A 21232-nucleotide genomic window follows, 5' to 3' on the forward strand; every position below is an offset into this window, starting at 1 on the left:
TCCAAGTATCCGTTCATGACCAAGGATCAGTCTGGCACTCAACTATGCACTTTGTCTAACAGAAAAACAGGGTCAACTTTTATGTTTGGCATACATTTTAAAGTGAAAAAACTGAGTCAAAGTGTAATTCTGTTACTTTGGAATTGTGTGTGTGTGTGTGTGTGTGTGTGTGTGTGTAAGGGCTTTGGCTGGATGAATCAACAGGCCTAGGGAGACTCACGGCTGTCTGTGCTTGTTCCAGTGCCATAATCAACAGCACCACAGCAAGCAGCTCTCCACCTTACTTCCCCATCATCATCTGCCCATGACAGGGATTTTGGCTGCTACTACCATGACTGAAAATTGGGATGCTTTTTTCCCCCCCGTATAGCCTACAGTCTCAACATTAAGACTTGGCCTATTTTTGTATATGGCTAATCATGCACTCTTTCTTTGTGCAGCTCTAGTGAAGGAAATGCAATGGTAAAGCACTGCATCGTTCACTTTTTATTTGTTTATTTTGTCCTTTGTTGTCTGTTTTGGCTAATAAGGTCTGTCCCATTAAGGGGATTTAACGATCACGTTTTATAATGGACCTTTTGGATTTGACATCCTTGGGAGCAGGCAGCGTTCAGTAAATAGTCAACACCTTTTCAACAGCTGGAGAGAAGAGAGACAGTATTTACACAGATGTATTACTGTCAATCCATAACACAAGAAAGAGATGACGGTTTGACTAATAAGATCTTTTTGAAGGGTATGATTTATTGTAGCTCCGTAGAGTGTAATCGCTTCTGCAGCATTCTCTTTGTTATTTTAGCTGATGTTGTCTTTTTGGCCATTTGATTGGGTTTTAAACTGAGGAAATACAATGTTAAGATTTGTCATAGAAAATGTATATATTCTATGACATTGATTTTTGGTTGAACCTCGACTCACGTTGGTTGAGCGCCCTCCAATTCTTTCCTGAGTTGAGATTGTCTTAAAGACACCCCGTTTTTTCTGCGCGGTGTTTTTAATACAAATCCTAATACAAATATTAGAAAAAAGATTTTGGGATGAGGAAACTTAAAACGACTAAAACCAGATACAAAGTATGTAAAAAAGATAATGGACCTGTGTATTTCTAAATAAGATTATCTTTGAGAACTAACAATCACCAAAATAAAAACTAGACAGTAAGGGAGAATCTAAAATTCCAGGAGTATTTTTGCCATGGAATTGGGCCCCTATTGATTGTGTTATAATGTTTAATTCACTCAGATAGCATAAGAACACGGCATAAGCCATTGCAAAATGTGTAGAATTGCAGGAAATTAGCTTTAAAACTTGCAATTCTCTCAGCCCCATGTCAAAAATGTGTAGAATTGCAGGAAATGTGATTTAAAACTGAATTAGTTTTTCTTAGATCCATGACAAAATGTTTAGAGTTACAGGACATTTGCTTTAATACAGCAAAAAATTATCTCCAAGCCCACCTCGTAAGCCACATTTTAATCCAGATAAAAACCCTGGAACTATGTGAGGACAAACTCCCACTATTGGTGAAGAGGACTAGCCATGACTTTTCTGATGTTTCTCAGTCTGTTTCTTCTTTGTCAGTGTAAATGCCTCAAATAAAGCAGTAAGGCTGCTTTATTCTTGGCAAAAGATCTGGTCTGATTGGTCAAAAGACCAATTAGTGGCAAAAGATCAGAACCGGGCTGCCTGTGTAAACGCAGCCAATGAGACTTGCATGCAAAGGGATTCTTGGGATTTTTAACATGCTGTGTTATCAATGGACATTGTTTCTGTGACATTTCTCCTTGTGTCAAAATAACCCAGAGCTAAGCCCTGCTGGGAAACTGATGTTTGACTAGAGTCTGTTAACAATATGCTTGACACAAGTATCATTCATTATCCCTGCTTAGAGCTGAAGGCATTCTCTTGACCAGTGGTACAAACTGTACAAAGTGACAATGTAAATCAAACACAGGCCACTCTACAAAAGCATACAACCTCAAACAGGAACCAGTTATTTGAAATGTAATCATTTTATGTTTTTCGCTGAATCAAGCTAATACCTAGAATTTGGTGAGAAGTTGAGCTACAAGGATAGGGCTGACTCAATTTCAGGGCAACTTCCCCTTCAAGCTAAACATAACATAGCTAGCTTTCTGAATGCACAAGCTAAGCGCCTGATGTGATGTTCAACAGTTTTCAGTGCAGAGGATGTGCTGACTTCAAAATGTCACATCTTTACAGTGTTTTAGCACTGAATTTTGTAACAACATTTCTAGGTGTGTGTAGTTTTTTGTAGTGTAGGGCGGCCATATTTTTGAGTGGTAGTAAACAACTGTGGTCTTGTTGTTCCTTTTGTAGCTCAGTTAGTAGAGCATGGCCCTTGTAGCGCCAGGGTTGTTGGTTCGGTTCCTGGGGTCACCCATACGTAAAATGTATGCACGCATGACTGTAAGTCGCTGTGGATAAAATTGTCAGGACCTTTTAAGAAAGTATTCATATCCCTTGGCTTATTCCACATTTTGTGGATGGATTAAGGTTTTTTTTCTCATCCATTTACACACCATACATCATAATGACAAAGTGCAAACATGTTTTTAGACATTTTTGCACATTTATTGATAAATACAGAAATATCTAATTTACATCAGTATTCACACCCCTGACTCAATACTTTGTAGAAGCACCTTGGCAGCGAGTCTTTCTGGGTAAGTCTCTAAGAGCTTTCCACGCCTGGATTGTGTAACATTTGCCCATTATTCTTTTAAAAATTCTTCATGCTCTTTTGATCATTGCTAGTCAACCATTTTCAGGTCTTGCCATAGATTTTAAAGTAGATTTAACTCAAAAATAACTTGGCCGCTCAGGAACATTCACTGTCTTCTTGGTAAGAAACTCCAATGTAGATTTGGCCTTGTGTTTTAGGTAATTCTCCTGCTGAAAGGAGAATTCATCTCTCAGTGTCTGGTGGAAAGCAGACTGAACCAGGTTTTCCTCTAGGATTGTGCCTGTGCTTAGCGCCATTCCATAATCCTTAATGATTACAAGCATACCCATAACTTGATGCACCTACCACTATGCTTGAACATCTAGAGAGTGGTACTCTGTAATGTGTTATCTTGGATTTGCCCCAAATATAACACTTTGTTGCTGTTGATCCATCCTCAGTTTTCTCCTATCACAGCCATTAAACTCTGTAACTATTTTAAAGCCACCATTGGCCTCATGGTGAAATCCTTGAGCAGTTTCCTTCCTCTCTGGCAACTGAGTTAGGAAGGATGCCTGTATCTTTGTAGTGACTAGGTGTATTGACACACCATCCAAAGTGTAATTAATAACTTCACCATGCTCAAAGGGATATTCAATGTCTTTAAAAAAAAAATAAGTGCCATTCTTTGCGTGGCATTGGAAAACCTCCCTGGTCTTTGTGGTTGAATCTGTGTTTGAAATTCACTGCTTGACTGAAGGACCTTACAGATAATTGTATGTGTGGGGTACAGAGATGAGGTAGTCATTCAAAAATCATGTTAATCATTTACATGGACTGCAATAATAGTGTTTATGTGACTTGTTAAGCAAATTTTTACTCCTGGACTTATTTAGGCTTAACATAACAAAGGGGTTGAGTACTTATTGACTCAAGACTTTTCAGCTTTCCATTTTTAATAAGAATTGAACAAATAAAAATAAACATAATTCCACTTTGACATTAAGGGGTATTGTGTGTGCCAGTAATGACAAAATCACAATTTATTCCATGTTAAATCCAGGCTGTGACACAACAAAATGTGGAAAAGGTAAAGTGCGAATACTTTCTGAAGACAATGTATATTATATAATAAACAAAAATATAAACGCAACATGTAAAGGTCCCATGTTTCATGAGCTGAAGTAAAAGATCCCAGAAATTTCCCATACGTACAAAAAGCTTATTTCTCCAAATGTTGTGCACCAATTTGTTTACATTCCTGTTAGTGTGCATTTCTCCTTTGCCAAGATAATCCATCCACCTGACAGCTGTGGCATATCAAGAAGCTGATTAAACAGCATGATCATTACACAGGCGCACCTTGTGCTGGGGACAATAAAAGTCCACTCTAAAATGTGCAGTTTTGTCACACAACACAATGCCACAGATGTCTCAAGTTTTGAAGGAGCATGCAATTAGTATGTGGACATTCCTGCAGTCAGCATACTAACTGGTTTTCTGATCCATTCCCCTACCTTCATTTTGCATATCTGTATTTCCAGTTATGTGAAATCCATAGGTTAGGGCCTAATACATTTCCTTATATGAACTGTAACTCAGTAAAATCTTTGAAATTGTTGCATGTTGAGTTTATATTTTTGTTCAGTGTATATTTCTTACATATTGTTGTACAACAGGCGATGTTCCAGGTCCTATCTGCCCAGAGACGATAGTCACACTAACAAGATTTAAGAGATTAAACTCATTACTAATCAAGTCTAGGAAGGAGAGCTTCCAACAAGCACTGTTGTGACATCCAATGTTGCTTTTTGTAGCTGTTTGTTGCCACGCCATCTAGACAGGGATAGGCAGCACATCACCTGTATGTTACTCATTCTATGCATGAGCTGCACTGGTGGTGTTTTACCATGAAATGCATTTATCTACAGTAGGCCGATACTCTCCATGTCTTCTTCCTAGACTGATGAGGAGGAAGGGATCTGTTAGAGAGCCATACTTTTCTGAATAGGCTCAGGTTTTGTCTGGGCTTAGTTCCTAGTTGGTTAAAGACGGGGGCTGGTAACATAGATCAGACTGTGTGTGGAGTACAGTATGTTCATGAGAGAGAGAGTGTGTGTGTGTGTGTGTGTGGTGTGTGTGTGTATGTGTGGGGGGGTGGGGTGAGACCAGGCTACAGATGTATCCTGTTGTTGAAATAACCGAATCCTCCTGATTCAGCTCTTTCCTGTAAGAACTAGGCCTACACTCACTACGGTAACTATGGAGTAAGGTTACACAGAGAGAAAGTGGTGATCAGGCCAGACGTACTGATAATCTTACCTTGTATGAGGGAGCAGCTTGGAAACAAGTCCACTGATTCTACCCTATCAGCGTGTCTTTTTACACTGCCAGTTATTCGGCAGGTAGCCTAGCGGTTAGGAGTGTTGGGTTGGTAACTGAAAGGTCGCTGGTTCGAATCTCAGTGCTGACTAGGTGAAAAATATGTCGAGGGTCTCTGAGGGTGTCTCAGGATATATCTGGGATTTGCCAAAGACATTTTTTTCCTATTCACACATTCGTATAATCCACACTTGTGCATGTGTGAAATAGGACAAATGTAAGCACCCACCAGTTATTACCTAATGTACTCCTATATCAGATGTAGTCCTACCAGTCGTCTGTTTCTTTATTCTGGTTTCAGCCACTTCAGCGGAGTAGACTCCTATTATGCGTTACGCTGCCTGCTGTGAGATAGAAAATGAAAACCAGAAATTCCGCTCTAGTCCTCAGGGTCCAATTAACCTGAACTGCATGTCCCTCTCCCTCAGCCTACGCTAGATCAATACTGAGGCAGGGTGACAGCTATCTCACACAATGACTCTGCACTTACACAATACTGAGGTGTCAGCCTGCCTGGAACTATGGACAGACTGATGAGAGCTTTTTTTTTTGTCTGGTCAGCTGAAGATGGATCAGCCATGTTTGTATGGAATCTCTTACAGTATGATGACTTAGATGATGTAACCATTGCATGTCAGATGATTATAGTGACTGTTCATTCCATATCCATTCAAAACATATCTAGGCCTAACAATTGTAAGAGGCTAGGTTACATCCTCGACTAGTTTGCGTTCCAGATCCTGCATATACACTGTGTCTTGTATTGATTTGGTATCCCCACCCAATATGGCGTCATTAACGAATGTATCATTAGAAGGGATGCAGAGGGATTTATGTTGCCTGTGGGATCTGGGATGGCTAGTTTTCCCACTGCAATCGAGACGCTGATTACTGTCATGAATTAACTGAACACACAGCGATCTGCCACACAACAGAACTGAATCATATACAAGGCGGAGTGGACAAGAAATGTTAATTGGGTGTCCTGTGTCTCTTCTCGTCTCTGTCTGTGAGACAAGGGCGATGGGAAAAACCTCAGGCATGCGTCACTGAGCCAATTATACTGGTTGAGTTTGCTCTTTGGCTGGGTGAGAGACCGAGACATGCAGAGTAGGGATAGGAGGCCAGACACCGCTGCACTGCTGGGTGGAATATGAGTGAAATGCAGAATTGAGATGTCACCTTTCTCACTATAACAAACATCATAATTAATGAGATTCTCTGGTAAATTTGTGTACTTTTTAGCCAGTAAAATCAAATCTAACTTTATTTGTCACATGCGCCGAATACAACATGTGTAGACCTTACAGTGAAATGCTTACTTACAAGCCCTTAACCAACAATGCAGTTTTAAGAAAATACCCCCCAAAAAAGTAACAGATATGAATAACAAGTAATTAAAGAGTAGCAGTAAATAAGAATAGCAGGGCTATATACAGGGGATACCGGTACAGAGTCAATGTGTCAATGTGCAGGGGCACCGGTGTCGCTGTAATTCAGGTAATTATGTACATGTAGGTAGAGTTATTAAAGTGGCTATGCATAGATAACAGAGAGTAGCAGCAGCAGTTCTGTAGCAGCAGAGTAGCAGCAGTTCTGTAGCAGCAGAGTAGCAGCAGCAGTTCTGTAGCAGCAGAGTAGCAGCAGCAGTTCTGTAGCAGCAGCAGTTCTGTAGCAGCAGAGTAGCAGCAGCAGTTCTGTAGCAGCAGAGTAGCAGCAGCAGTTCTGTAGCAGCAGAGTAGCAGCAGCAGTTCTGTAGCAGCAGCAGTTCTGTAGCAGCAGCAGTTCTGTAGCAGCAGAGTAGCAGCAGCAGTTCTGTAGCAGCAGAGTAGCAGCAGCAGGTCTGTAGCAGCAGCAGTTGGGTAGCAGCAGCAGTTCTGTTTCTAATCTTTACAGGAAAATGCCAAGGGCACTATCTGATGTGTGGAGACATTTCACTACAGATAATGTAGAAGGAAAAGCTGTGTACATTTGCAAATACTGTGCTAAATCATATGTGAAGAATGCAAAAAGATGCAGAATCATCTGGCCAAGTGCATAAAGTTCCCCCCAGTGCTCACAACAAGCAACCTCTGACAAAAGTCCCTCTACTTCTATTCGAGGTGAAAATTATGAATCATACACCTTATCGATAGCAACAGCTCATGGTCCTCCTGGAATTATAATTTTTTTTGACACAATGGAGGAACGTAGTCAGAGAAATGCTGATGAATGTGTTGCTCGAACTGTGTATGCAACTGGTTCACCTCTGATGCTCACAGGCAATGTGTATTGGAAGAGATTTCTGAATGTTCTTCGCCCAGCATACACCCCTCCAACCAGACATGCTTTATCTACTCATTACTGGATGCAGAGTTCAGAGTTCAAGTGAAGGTCAAGCAAATCATAGAGAAAGCAGACTGTATTGCAATCATCTCTGATGGGTGGCCGAATGTTTGTGGGCAATGAATAATTAACTACGTCATCTCAACCAGTAATCTACAAGAGCACAGACACAAGGGACAACAGACACACCGGTCTCTACGTTGCAGATGACCTGAAGGCATTCATCAATGACCTTGGACCACAGAAGGTATTTGCACTGGTGACAGACAATGCTGTGAACATGAAGGCTGCTTGGTCTACAGTGGAGGAGTCCTACCCTCACATCATACCCATTGGCTGTGCTGTTCATGCATTGAATCTGCTCCTCAAGGACATCATAGCACTGAAAACAATGTATACACTCTACAAGAGAGCCAAGGAAATGGTTAGGTATGTGAAGGGTCATCAAGTTATAGCAGCAATCTACCTCACCAAGCAACGTGAGAAGAATAAGAGCACCACATTGAAGCTGCCCAGCAACACCCGTTGGGGTGGTGTTTTCATCATGTTTGACAGTCTCCTGGAGGGGAAAGAGTCTCTCCAAGAAATGGCCATATCACAGTCTGCCAATATGGACAGCCCCATCAAGAGGATCCTCCTGGATGATGTAAGGAAGAGAGTGGTAAGGAGCCTGAAACTCCTGAAACCTATAGCAGTAGTCATTGCATGGATCCTGTTTGATGTTCAGACTCTGCTTGCAGATATAAGAGAAGAAATCCGTACTGCCCTGCCCACTTCACTGTTGCTCCAAGCAGAGGAAACTGCAGTTCTGAAATACATCAAAAAGCATGAAGACTTCTACCTGAAGCCCATACACGCTGCAGCGTACATGTTTGACCCCAAGTATGCTGGCAAGAACATCCTGTCTGGTGTAGAGATCAACAAGGCCTATGGTGTCATCACTACTGTGTCTTGCCACCTTGACCTGGATGAGGGCAAGGTTCTTGGCAGTCTGACGAAGTACACTTCCAAGCAAGGGCTTTGGGATAGAGATGCGATATGGCAGTCGTGACAACATATCTCATCAAGGGACTTTGTGGATCTGAGGCTCTTTCCCCTGTTGCCTCCATCATCCGCCTCAGAGTGCAACTGGCCCTTGTTTGGGAACACGCACACCAAAGCACGCAACAGGGTGACCAATACAAGGGTTGAAGAATTGGTGGCCGTCCGGGCAAATTTGAGGCTTTTTGAGCCTGACATCATCAACAAGGTTGGAAAGTGACAGTGAAGATGAGGCCTCAGAGTCTGATGTTTAAGAGGTGGACATTGAGGAGGTCCAGGGAGAAGACATGGAAGCCTGAGAGGAAGACAACCAAAGCTTTAGTTTCTAGACTATCATTTTACAGATGTTTGTTGAAAACGTTTTTGGGAGATGCGATGGATCATTGGGGATCATTCAATATTCCCTTTCTTTTGTTGTTCAGTGAAATCATCCCATGTGAAGAGTCAACTCATTTAATAAAAGTTAAATTTGTAACAAAATATTTTATTTTTATTTCTATTGGATGGATTTAATAATTTGCAATTATGTCTACTTATGATAAGGTACAAGGTTTATGTTTGTTATGATATGGTAAATACACTGCTCCAAAAAATAAAGGGAACACTTAAACAACACAATGTAACTCCAAGTCAATCACACTTCTGTGAAATCAAACTGTCCACTTAGGAAGCAACACTGGTTGACAATACATTTCACATGCTGTTGTGCAAATGGAATAGACAACAGGTGGAAATTATAGGCAAGACACCCCCAGTAAAGGAGTGGTTCTGCAGGTGGTGACCACAGACCACTTCTCAGTTCCTATGCTTCCTGGCTGATGTTTTGGTCACTTTTGAATGCTGGCGGTGCTTTCACTCTAGTGGTAGCATGAGACGGAGTCTACAACCCACACAAGTGGCTCAGGTAGTGCAGCTCATCCAGGATGGCACATCAATGCGAGCTGTGGCAATAAGGTTTGCTGTGTCTGTCAGCGTAGTGTCCAGAGCATGGAGGCGCTACCAGGAGACAGGCCAGTACATCAGGAGACGTGGAGGAGGCCGTAGGAGGGCAACAACCCAGCAGCAGGACCGCTACCTCCGCCTTTGTGCAAGGAGGAGCAGGAGGAGCACTGCCAGAGCCCTGCAAAATGACCTCCAGCAGGCCACAAATGTGCATGTGTCTGCTCAAACGGTCAGAAACAGACTCCATGAGGGTGGTATGAGGGCCCGACGTCCACAGGTGGGGGTTGTGCTTACAGCCCAACACCGTGCAGGACGTTTGGCATTTGCCAGAGAACACCAAGATTGGCAAATTCGCCACTGGCGCCCTGTGCTCTTCACAGATGAAATCAGGTTCACACTGAGCACATGTGACAGACGTGACAGAGTCTGGAGATGCCGTGGAGAACGTTCTGCTGCCTGCAACATCCTCCAGCATGACCGGTTTGGCGGTGGGTCAGTCATGGTGTGGGGTGGCATTTCTTTGGGGGGCCGCACAGCCCTCCATGTGCTCGCCAGAGGTAGCCTGACTGCCATTAGGTACCGAGATGAGATCCTCAGACCCCTTGTGAGACCATATGCTGGTGCGGTTGGCCCTGGATTCCTCCTAATGCAAGACAATGCTAGACCTCATGTGGCTGGAGTGTGTCAGCAGTTCCTGCAAGAGGAAGGCATTGATGCTATGGACTGGCCCGCCCGTTCCCCAGACCTGAATCCAATTGAGCACATCTGGGACATCATGTCTCACTCCATCCACCAACGCCACGTTGCACCACAGACTGTCCAGGAGTTGGCGGATGCTTTAGTCCAGGTCTGGGAGGAGATCCCTCAGGAGACCATCGGCCACCTCATCAGGAGCATGCCCAGGCGTTGTAGGGAGGTCATACAGGCACGTGGAGGCCACACACACTACTGAGCCTCATTTTGACTTGTTTTAAGGACATTACATCATAGTTGGATCAGCCTGTAGTGTGGTTTTCCACTTTAATTTTGAGTGTGACTCCAAATCCAGACCTACATGGGTTGATAAATTGGATTTCCATTGATTATTTTTGTGTGATTTTTGTTGTCAGCACATTCAACTATGTAAAGATAAAAGTATTTAATAAGATTATTTCATTCATTCAGATCTAGGATGTGTTATTTTAGTGTTCCCTTTGTTTTTTTGAGCAGTGTATATCCAATGCAAAAAACATCTACATTTAAATGGTGTTAATATTAATTTGCATATATTTACATTAATTCCCACAGAAAGTTTCCACCTTTGAATATTCCCCAAAATGTGCAACCTTAGTATTCACTGATCTTCATGTCTTAAAGTATATAAACTACCATGTCACAACACAACTGATTGGCTCAAACCCATTAAGAAGGAAATAAATTCCACAAAATTAGCTTTTAAGAAGGCACACCTGTTAATTGAAATGCATTCCAGGTGTCTATCTCATGAAGCTGGTTGAGAGAATGCCAAGAGGGTGCAAAGCTGTCATCAAGGCAAAGGGTGGCTATTTGAAGAATCTTAAATATAAAATATATTTTGATTGAACACTTTTTTGGTTACTACATTATTCCATGTGTTATTTCATAGTTTTGATGTCTTCGCTATTATTCTACAATGTAGAAAATAGTAAAAATAAAGAAAAATCCTTGAATGAGTAGGTGTTCTAAAACCTTTGACCGGTAGTGTATGTACTCCTTGTAAAAAATGTCAGTGTAGAGCCCTTAACTATAATAATAAATAAGCTGTATCACTCAGCATTTCACCCAGCTCTAGATGCTACCATGATTAAGGATAATCCGTAATGAATCGTAAATGATGACGTGAGAAAGTTGGCGGGTCAAAGATCATGCCCCCAAGACATGCTAACCTCCCCTGTTATTGCTAATGGTGAGAGTTTAGCATGTCTTGGGGGCATGATCTTTGATCCTCTGTAACGTGCTCTCTCTCTCTCTCTGCTGTGTGTGCATCTTGCTAGCTGTCACTGAAATGGTGGGGCACTGAAGCTCATTGGCTAGAACTCGAATTGCTAGGGTGTGTAGTGTCGTTTAGGCTCTGGGCTGGATGGATGCACAACCAGAAACAGTGATGGGAGGAGGAGGGGTTAACATAACGTAGCCTAACGTCTGTGTGTCATGTCTGTCTCTGTCTGTGCTGCAGATGAGAGGAGCGTGAGCCGGGGAAAGCGTGCTGCAGAGCTGCATCAGATAATGCTGTTGACCCACATGGCCTGGAGCTGCTGCTGAGGGAGGAACAGTCGAGTCCAGTCAGAAAGCCACAGAGAGGGGTGCTACGGGGAGGGAAGCCATGTCCTACCACCACCACAGGAACCCCAGCCAGAGCAGCCACCGCACCATGAGCGCGGAGGAGAGGTGCTCCACGCCCGTCCACCACCACAAGACGTCCACGCCCACACACAAAAGCGCCTCGTCCTCCTCCTCGTACCAGCGCGACACCCGCCAGGTAAGCGGCGCCCGCCTCCAGACAGACAGAGCGAGACACAGTCCGCTGCTCTGGGAACAGTGTAGTGGTGTGATTCACTCAATCTGGTCCCCTGAGACTGTCTCTGGAGCAGCAGACAGACAGAGTGGGACTGACAGGAAGTAACAGCTCCCTGAGCGCAGTCTGTAAGGGCGATCACTGAGAGCTGTGCTATTATGAGGAGGTGATGACTATCCACTGTATGTAAGCAGCTATTATCATTCTAGGCGTTTTATGTTGTGCACTGTAGTATGTTGTAGAGTAGTGGTGTCAATTCCAGGCATTGTGGCTTATCTGTGTCCACCGTTCACCATGTCTTAAGTGGGAGGTATTGTAAACAGTGAAGTAGAATCATTCTTTCTTTTAAGGGTCAGCTTAGGGGGGGGCTTTAAATGTTAGCCCCTTTTGTAAGCGTGTGAAGAGGAAGCCTTTCTACTGTCTGGGTTTGTGAACTGAACTGCCATATCACCGTGCCATGGAGAAACAGGACACTTATCTGGAATCTCTGACATCACGGCTTTTCCGATGGGGGGGATCGTGAATAATTCATGAGGTAGGGTTAGAAAGCCAAGGCTCGATTGGACCAGGGAACGGGTGGCACACTCTGGTATTCTTTGCTGTGTGGGAGCTACTTCTGCATTCCCGTAACCATGGGAGATTGCTCTCTGAAGGGGAGCGCTTTGGGGAGTTGGTGAGGGAATTGCGGCCTGTACAGAACACTTATAGTAGCAGTCAGGCTTGCTGCTAAATGAGAGATTTAACCCTTCCTGTGCCTCCTACTCGGTTCCCTGTCGTTCTGTACATGGTGTACAAAGAGACCTTGTGAGCTCTGCGTTCTTCTAGCCTGTTCCCTGAATTCGCTCTAATCTAAACAGCATATTGATGTCCCATTCCTACTCCGCTAATTTAATGAGTTTAATTAAAGTAGCGAGCAAGGGAGGTAAGAGGCATGCAAGGAATTAGGCACTTGTCCAATTGATTCACCTTACTCGTCCTTTGTGAGACTGCGATGCCTCGAAAGGTTATTGGCCGATAGTGACTGCTGTTGTATTTCATTACTGTAGTAATTTACTGTATAGATGCTGTAGATCCAGGGACGCGCCAGAGGATTGTCTACTATAGTACACAGCTATTGTTGTGGCTGGAGGTGGGGCCATGTGGTGTGATTTGTTAATACAGGCTGATCCTGTGTCCTCATTGGCTCCCGAGTTGAAAGGCACGACTAGCTACAACCCAGCTCAGTATCGCCATCACCGTAGTGATGCATTAACCCGAGCACCAAGAGTAATCTTTATAACTCTGTTGCCTCGTTGTTTATGTGGTTAGGGGGTGTAGAAAGAGTATGATTGTATCAGTGTCTGTATGCGTGTTTACTGCTGTATGAGGGTTATATCCTCCCTAGAGAATCCTGGGGAAGTGGTGCAGACTACAGACCCAGGGAAAAGACCTTGGTAGGCTTGGCTGGCTGCAGTGTGTTTCAGTGTGCGAGGGGAAAGTGAGTGCAGTGGCTATTTGTGGGGGAAGCCTTAATGAGATCCAGTCCCTATGGGATCAGTACATGTCACTTTCTCTTGTGCTGCAGACTACCGTTTGGCACTCTGGACTGGAGACAAGTGCAATTAGAGACACCACCTGCAGTGTATCGTACCGACGCACTGATTCAGCGCACATCCTGCACAGTCATCCCTCTGTGTGTCTAGATAATCACGCTAACCTTTTTCCTTTACGCTGTAACAACCGTCTGCCGTCTCTTAGTGTGATAAGATGGTTCTGAGGCATGGAGATAAGGAACACGATGAATCTGAAACGTTTGGTTCCCTTTATGCTTCTGTGGGCGACCAGGGAAAGTCTTTTGATAGCAGACGATGAGTGGATTTATGGCTGTGGAGAAATCAATGATGTGCTTATGAACAGCAGCAGATAGAGGCTGTGTTCATGGTAATGGTCAGAACACATTGATGGAAGATGAAAGGGTGATGAAGCGCTTGCGCTGACAATATAATACGTCTCCGCCATTTTCACTGTGGCAAAAGTATATCCAATGAAGCCCTTGTTTTGGGTGTCCAACCACTAAGTCTCTTTAAAAAAAAATGTTTAACTGGGTTATCCCATTGAGGTCAAAAGTGCAATTTTTCAAGGGACGACCTGCCCAATATAATGACTTTACATTGTCAGAGAGATGACACACACCTCACCAGGGCTCTCCAACCCTGTTCCTGGAGAGTTACCGTCCTGTAGGTTTTAACTCCAACCCTGTTCCTGGAGAGATACCGTCTTGTAGGTTTTAACTCCAACCCTGTTCCTGGAGAGCTACCGTCCTGTAGGTTTTCACTCCAACCCTGTTCCTGGAGAGTTACCGTCCTGTAGGTTTTCACTCCAACCCTGTTCCTGGAGAGCTACCTTCCTGTAGGTTTTCACTCCAACCCTGTTCCTGGAGAGTTACCGTCCTGTAGGTTTTCACTCCAACCCTGTTCCTGGAGAGCTACCGTCCTGTAGGTTTTCACTCCAACCCTGTTCCTGGAGAACTACGGTCCTGTAGGTTTACACTCCAACCCTGTTCCTGGAGAGCTACCGTCCTGTAGGTTTTCACTCCAACCCTGTTCCTGGAGAGCTACCGTCCTGTAGGTTTTCACTCCAACCCTGTTCCTGGAGAGCTACCGTCCTGTAGATTTTCACTCCAACCCTGTTCCTGGAGAACTACGGTCCTGTAGGTTTACACTCCAACCCTGTTCCTGGAGAGCTACCGTCCAGTAGGTTTTCACTCCAAACCTAATCTGGCACCTGATTCTAATAATTAGCTGGTTGATAAGCTGAACCAGGTCAGTTATAACTGAGGATAGAGCGAAAACCTACAGGAGGGTATTTCTCCAGGAGCAGGGTTGGAGACCCCTGCACTACACGTTCTGTGCAAGGGTTGGCCCATAGATCCTCCTCTTAATGGGCAATCCATGGGCAATCTGTGTTGGGGGGGGGGGGTGAATCTGCCATCTGTTGCCCTTGTCAATGTGTGAAGTGGAGAGTACAGCAGACACACTACGTATTCCCACCTGCTCCACTATGGGTCAGGCTTCTGCCTTCTGGCACCTAAAGGTTTAACTCAATGCTTTCTTCCCCTTGCCCCTCCTGCAGCTCTGAATCAATCATGTTTACTACAGTGAGGCAGTGGAAAAGGCCCAAATGGCACCTTATTCCCTACACACTGAGTGTACAAAACATTAGGGACATATGCTCTTTCCATGACAGACTGACCAGGTGAATCCAGGTGAAAGCTATGATCCCTTTGTTGGGTTCTGATAATATGAAATATACTTATTCATGTCACTGAGGGAGAGAGGGTAATGTATAATGTTTACATTATGTCAGGATATTTTATTTTTAGCCATCAGGGATCCTCTGGGACGAGAAGAGACACAGTCTGGTACCAATCACCATGACAGCAGTGAGTTGGGGAGGAGTGAGCAGAGGTCAGGTCAGATGAAGAACAGATATCACTAAGGTTCTGTCTAGCAACAGAGATGTATTGGCTGTTCAGATGTGTAGGAGGAGACTCTTCATAGGAGAAAGGGTTAAATATCAGTGCTTGTGTGAATATGTCTTTTGTCTGTTCAGCTGTTCGACCCCTGGGATGAATAAACTTGGCTAAGCTTTCATAGTGTCCGTCGAGTTCTTACTCTGATATTTGGAACCTAACACCGTATTGATGTCACTTGTTAAATCCACTTCAATCAGTGTAGATGCCTTGAGACAATTGAGACATGGATTGTGTTTGTGTGCCAACCAGAGGCTGAATGGGCAAGACGAAAGATTGAAGTGCCTTTAAACGGGGTATGGTAGTAGGTGCTAGGCGCACAAGGTTTGTGTCAAGAACTGCAACGCTGCTGGGTTTCCCACGTGTGTCAAGAACTGCAACGCTGTTGGGTTTTTCCCGCTCAACAGTTTCCCGTGTGTATCAAGAATGGTCCACCACCCAAAGGACATCCAGCTAACTTGACACAGCTGTGCGAAGCATTGGAGTCAGCATGGACCAGCATCCCTGTGGAACGCTTTCGACACCTTGTAGTCCATGCCCCAACGAATTGAGACTGTTCTGAGGACAAAAGGGGGTGCAACTCAACATTAGGAAGGTGTTCCTAATGTTTTGTACACTCAGTGTATAATTCTCTATATTCCCTATGGGCCCTGGTCAAAAGTATTGCACTATTTAGGGAATAGGGTGCCATTTGGAATGCAGACAGTATTTATATTACCTCACACTGTGTTACATCTCATCAGTAGCGCAGCAACAGCCCAGCCCCTCTCACACTCAGATTTATGGCAAAGCAAAACCCAAGACTGCAGCAAATGACTCTCGTCTCGTTACAATCACATTGGCAGTGATTACCAATGCCTGGCACTTAGGTTGTCTGCTTCTGATCAGCGCTAGGGTCCAATGGGTACTTAATGTGGTACTTGAATTAACATCCCATCGTGTTGGGGGATTAGTTTCTATGGTGTGGATGTTCCTCCGGCAAATCTCAAATTGCTACTTGTTGTTGTTTAGGTTGCAGGTGAGTTGCCTTGCTTAGCTGCGAAGCAAGAGAGATTCGCTACACAAAATCAACACGGTCTCAAGTGTTGTGGTGTTAGCATTACCGGATTTGAGTTTGTTAGGTGTGCTTCAATACACAGCGAACATACCAAACAAGGCGGTATGTTGCCTAATGCTCAAGCAGCAGTAGTATGCCCTCAATGCGCTGTTGTGTGTCTGTTACTCTGGGAGTCCAGGTGTGTCAGATGAAGCTGCCATAGGAATTCTGCTTCTGCCCTGCCATGTAGGTCTAGATCGTTATAGTCCAGATTTACCCTAATTTGTCCCCAAGGACCGTTGGTCCTTTTCCCTGCTCCTAAAGACCTTACCTGTAGTAACGGTTTGATTCATTGCAGTACTGGAGATTAATGTAGCCTAGTACACCACTGTGTACCAATGAAGGTTGGTCCCATGAGCTGGTAGTTGGTTACCATTGAAAGATATCAATAGCCTGGACATTTGATAGGTTTATACTCTTTCCACGCTGGTGGATGCATAATGCATTGCAAGCTTTAAAGCAGTGGAATAATCAGTCATGAGTTGGATCCAGTGGATATCATGGCTGTTAAATCACAACCCCAGGTAGTAAAATGATTTAGAATACGTTAAAGCTGAAATGAAACATGTTAGGAAGCCAGGGTCCTTTTTAATAATGCTTTATTAGGCCTAGGTCTTCATAAGATAGCCTACTTCATACAAATAAATATATACAGTACCAGTCAAAAGTTTGGACACATCTACTGATTCCAGGGTTTTTCTTTATTTTTACTATTTTCTACATTGTAGAATAATAGTGAAGACATCAAAACTATGAAATAACACATGGAATCATGTAGTAACCAAAAAAGTGTTCAACAAATCAAAATATATTTTATATTCTTCAAAGTAGCCACCCTTTGCCTTGACGACAGCTTTGCACACTGTTTGCATTCTCTCAACCAGCTTCATGAGGTAGTCACCTGGAATGCATTTCAATTAACAGGTGTGCCTTGTTAAAGTTAATTTGTGGAATTTCTTTCCTTCTTAATGCGTTTGAGCCAATCAGTTGTGTTGTGACAAGGTAGGGATGGTATACAGAAGATAGCCCTATTTGGGGAAAGACCAAGTCCATATTATGGCAAGAACAGCTCAAATAAGCAAAGAGAAACGACAGTCCATCATTACTTTAAGACATGAAGGTCAGTCAATCTGGAAAATGTCAATAACTTTGAAAGTGCAGTTGCAAAAACCATGAAGTGCTATGATGAAACTGGCTCTCATGAGGGCCGCCACAGGAAAGGAAGACCCAGAGTTACCTCTGCTGCAGAGGATAAGTTCATTAGTGTTACCAGCCTCAGAAATTACAGCCCAAATAAATGCTTCACAGAGTTCAACTAACAGACACATCTCAACATCAACTGTTCAAAGGAGACTGTGTGAATCAGGCCTTCATGGTCGAATTGCTGAAAAGAAACCACTCCTAAAGGACACCAATAAGTAGAAGAGACTTGCTTGGGCCAAGAAACACGAGCAATAGACATTAGACCAGTGGAAATCTGTCCTTTGGTCTGATGTCCAAATTTTAGATTTTTGGTTCCAACCGCCATGTCTTTGTGAGACACAGAGTAGGTGAACGGATGATCTCCGCATGTGTGGTTCCCACCGTGAAGCATGGAGGAGGAGGTGGTGTTATGGTATGGGGGTGCTTTGCTGGTGACACTGTCTGTGATTTATTTTGAATTCAAGGCACACTTAACCAGCATGGCTACGACAGCATTTTGCAACGATACACCATCCCATCTGGTTTGGGCTTAGTGGGACTATCATTTGTTTTTCAACAGGACAATGACCCAACACACCTCCAGGCTGTGTAAGGGCTATTTGACCAAGAAGGAGAGTGATGGAGTGCTGCATCAGATGACCTGGCCTCCACAATCGCCCGACAACCCAATTGAGATGGTTTGGGATGACTTGGACCGCAGAGGAAAGCAGCCAGCAAGTGCTCAGCATATCAGACTATTAGAAAAGCATTCCAGGTGAAGCTGGTTGGGAGAATGCCAAGAGTGTGCAAAGCTGTCAAGGCAAAGGATGGCAACTTTTTTGGTTACTACATGATTCCATGTGTTATTTCATAGTTTTGATGCCTTCACTATTATTCTACAATGTAGAAAATAGTAAAAATAAAGAAGACCCCTTGAATGAGTAGGTGTGTCCAAACCTTTGACTGGTACTGTATATACTTTGATCTTTGGGTTGTTTGAATCTTGAGAGGATGTTGAAGTCAATAAATCTGCTTCCCTCTGTTGCAGTATGAGCAAGCTTTTATTTAATGTGGTATAGATGTATTTCTTTAGAAGTGAGAGATTGACTTTTGACCATTATTTCAGCAATAGTAATAAACTCCACAGGGAAGTTGTTTTAGTGAACTGAGGCTTTGCTCTTGTTCTTTTCTCTATCAAGCACAATCAGGGAGCTGGAAGCCTGCTTACTATGTATTGGGACAACAAAGTTGTATATTATTGGAGCAACCTCAATCCATCTATCCTCCAACATTGTGAGGATACAGAGTTAGTGGTTATGATGCATGTATTCCTCTTCATATTCAAGCGTAATGGGGGGCAAGTATGCAAACGTTTCTGAATTAATTTCTTTGGAAGCATCTCGTTTTTTGAATTAATTTCTTTGGAAGGTGAGTTGAACTTTTTAAATAGAGGGCTTGGAATGGCCTACTTCTCCTCCCAGGCTGCTATGGTGACTGAACTGGGGCAGACCAGAACAGAATACCAGCTGTAGTCTCTGGCTTTCTGCACTGGGCTGGTTAAAAAACTGCTTGTTACACACTGAAGTCAAGTCTACTTTGCCATATTTATTAGGCTGTCCAATGTTGTTATCTCTCTCTCTCTCTCACACACACACACACACACACACACACACACACACACACACACACACACACACACACACACACACACACACACACACACACACACACACACACACACACACACACACACAGAGAGAGAGACCCACACATAGAAACAGACACAGAGAGCGAGAGGAGGTTGTTACAAGGTGAGAGGTGTATTTTTGTCCACAACAGTGCAGCAGCCAACAGTTTGTTTTGCCCTGGGTGTTGTGTGTGGTTATAGCCACATGACCCTTCATGGCCTATAGTAATCCCTGGGTGGTGAGTGATGCCTCATCCTGTCATGCACACATGCAGACACACACGCAGACAGACACACACACACACACACACACACACACACACACACACACACACACACACACACACTGGGCTGTCAGCGCTGCAGGGGACTCTTATTAGGCAGATAATAATGTTTCCGTATTCAGCTGTAACCTCACATGACCATCGCCTGGCCCACACAGCCCAGTGGGGATTCTCCCGGGTCTCTGTCTTATAGTGGGACACTTCTGCCCTGTCATACGTATCCCTACCTGACCCCATCCCTCCCTCCACTCCAGAGGAGGCCTATGATTTGCAGAGCCAACAGAAACAGGAGAGCAGACTAAGGGAAAGCTAATGGAGTGGAACTGCTGAGGGGGCTACAAGATACTCAATCAGGCAGTATTTCTGTAACTAGGTAGCCAAAAGGCCCAGATCGATGTAATATACTGTAGTATACTAGTAGTATTTCTGTTAAAGCTGGTAGTATCTATTATTCATACTGTTTACAGGCAGAATGCGATGCGGCCAAGGCCGGGGGCCTTTACTGTTGCTGTTTTCCCTGACCCTGGAGAAGTGAACAGATGAGTTCCGACATGGCTCTGTTTTTGTCTCCATCCCTAGGAGGCAGACAGCTGGGAAATCATTGAGGGACTAAGAATCGGTCAGAGCAACGTCCAGAGGCCAGATAAACACGAGGGCTTCATGCTGAAGAAGCGAAAATGGCCGCTGAAAGGCTGGCACAAGGTAGGGCTTAACGACAGAGTGGGACACAAAACTGTTTACTTGTTTTCATCGATTTCCTTGTTGCGAAACCCTTCAGAAAAGTCACCAAACACAATTCTCAAAAGGACATATATTTCTAGAGACAAGTACTGTTAGTCACCAACTCAATGTTTTGTTGTTGTTGTTTTTCCAAAGCGTTTTTTTGTCCTGGACAATGGGATGCTGAAGTACTCCAAGTCGCCCATTGATGTGAGTAACCCTGACTAGTAGCCACGGGGCAGAGACCGAGGGCAGCCTCACTTGGCATGGCTGTGGCACCATGGTGACTCAGCAGAAACACCCCCAGGGTCACTCTGCCCATTGTGTTTCAGTTGCCCAAATCAGCCTGCAGGAAATCTCCAAATGACTTGCTAAACTGCTGCGTCCACACTAATCAGATGTGTACAAAGGGCCCTTCCTTTCACAGGGCTTCCTGGAAGCAGCCATGTTCTTGTCAGCCTTGATCTCTTTGAACTGAACTGGCAAACTAGCCTCAATGCATGATGTTGCGTAATAGTGCTGAATCACATGATGATTACTTTTGAATAAGATTTTAGAGACAAGTAGGTCTGTAGCTTTCCATCGTGATGCTCTTTTCTTTTTCTTCACCTTAAGATTCCATTTATTTATACAGCAACAATGAGTTATCACACCTGCTTACATGACACACGTTGACTTCTGTTAAACTCTCTTTTCTAAGATTCAGAAAGCCAAACTGCATGGCTGCATTGATGTGGGTCTGTCAGTCATGTCCATCAAGAAGAGGGCCCGCCGCATTGACTTGGACACAGAGGAGCATATCTACCACCTCAAAGTAAGCTTCATTGTGACTGAGATAGAAAT

General features: G+C 43.9%; 1 protein-coding gene across 3 annotated transcripts in view; it reads left to right on the plus strand.

The window, feature by feature from the left end:
• The window catches only part of osbpl6 (oxysterol binding protein-like 6), a 59094-nt gene that overhangs the window by 17396 nt on the left and 20466 nt on the right, over nucleotides 1-21232 (plus strand). For all 3 annotated transcript variants that reach the window (XM_014173319.3, XM_045707794.2, XM_045707791.2), the window contains exons 2-5: nucleotides 11571-11873; nucleotides 20249-20371; nucleotides 20546-20599; nucleotides 21090-21203. In XM_014173319.3, coding sequence (XP_014028794.2) covers nucleotides 11718-11873; nucleotides 20249-20371; nucleotides 20546-20599; nucleotides 21090-21203 — 447 coding nt within the window. In that variant the 5' untranslated portion in view covers nucleotides 11571-11717. The remainder of the gene's footprint in view (nucleotides 1-11570; nucleotides 11874-20248; nucleotides 20372-20545; nucleotides 20600-21089; nucleotides 21204-21232) is intronic.

Source organism: Salmo salar, chromosome 25, assembly GCF_965601325.2.
Source record: "Salmo salar chromosome 25, fSalSal1, whole genome shotgun sequence".
Lineage (NCBI taxonomy): Eukaryota > Metazoa > Chordata > Actinopteri > Salmoniformes > Salmonidae > Salmo > Salmo salar.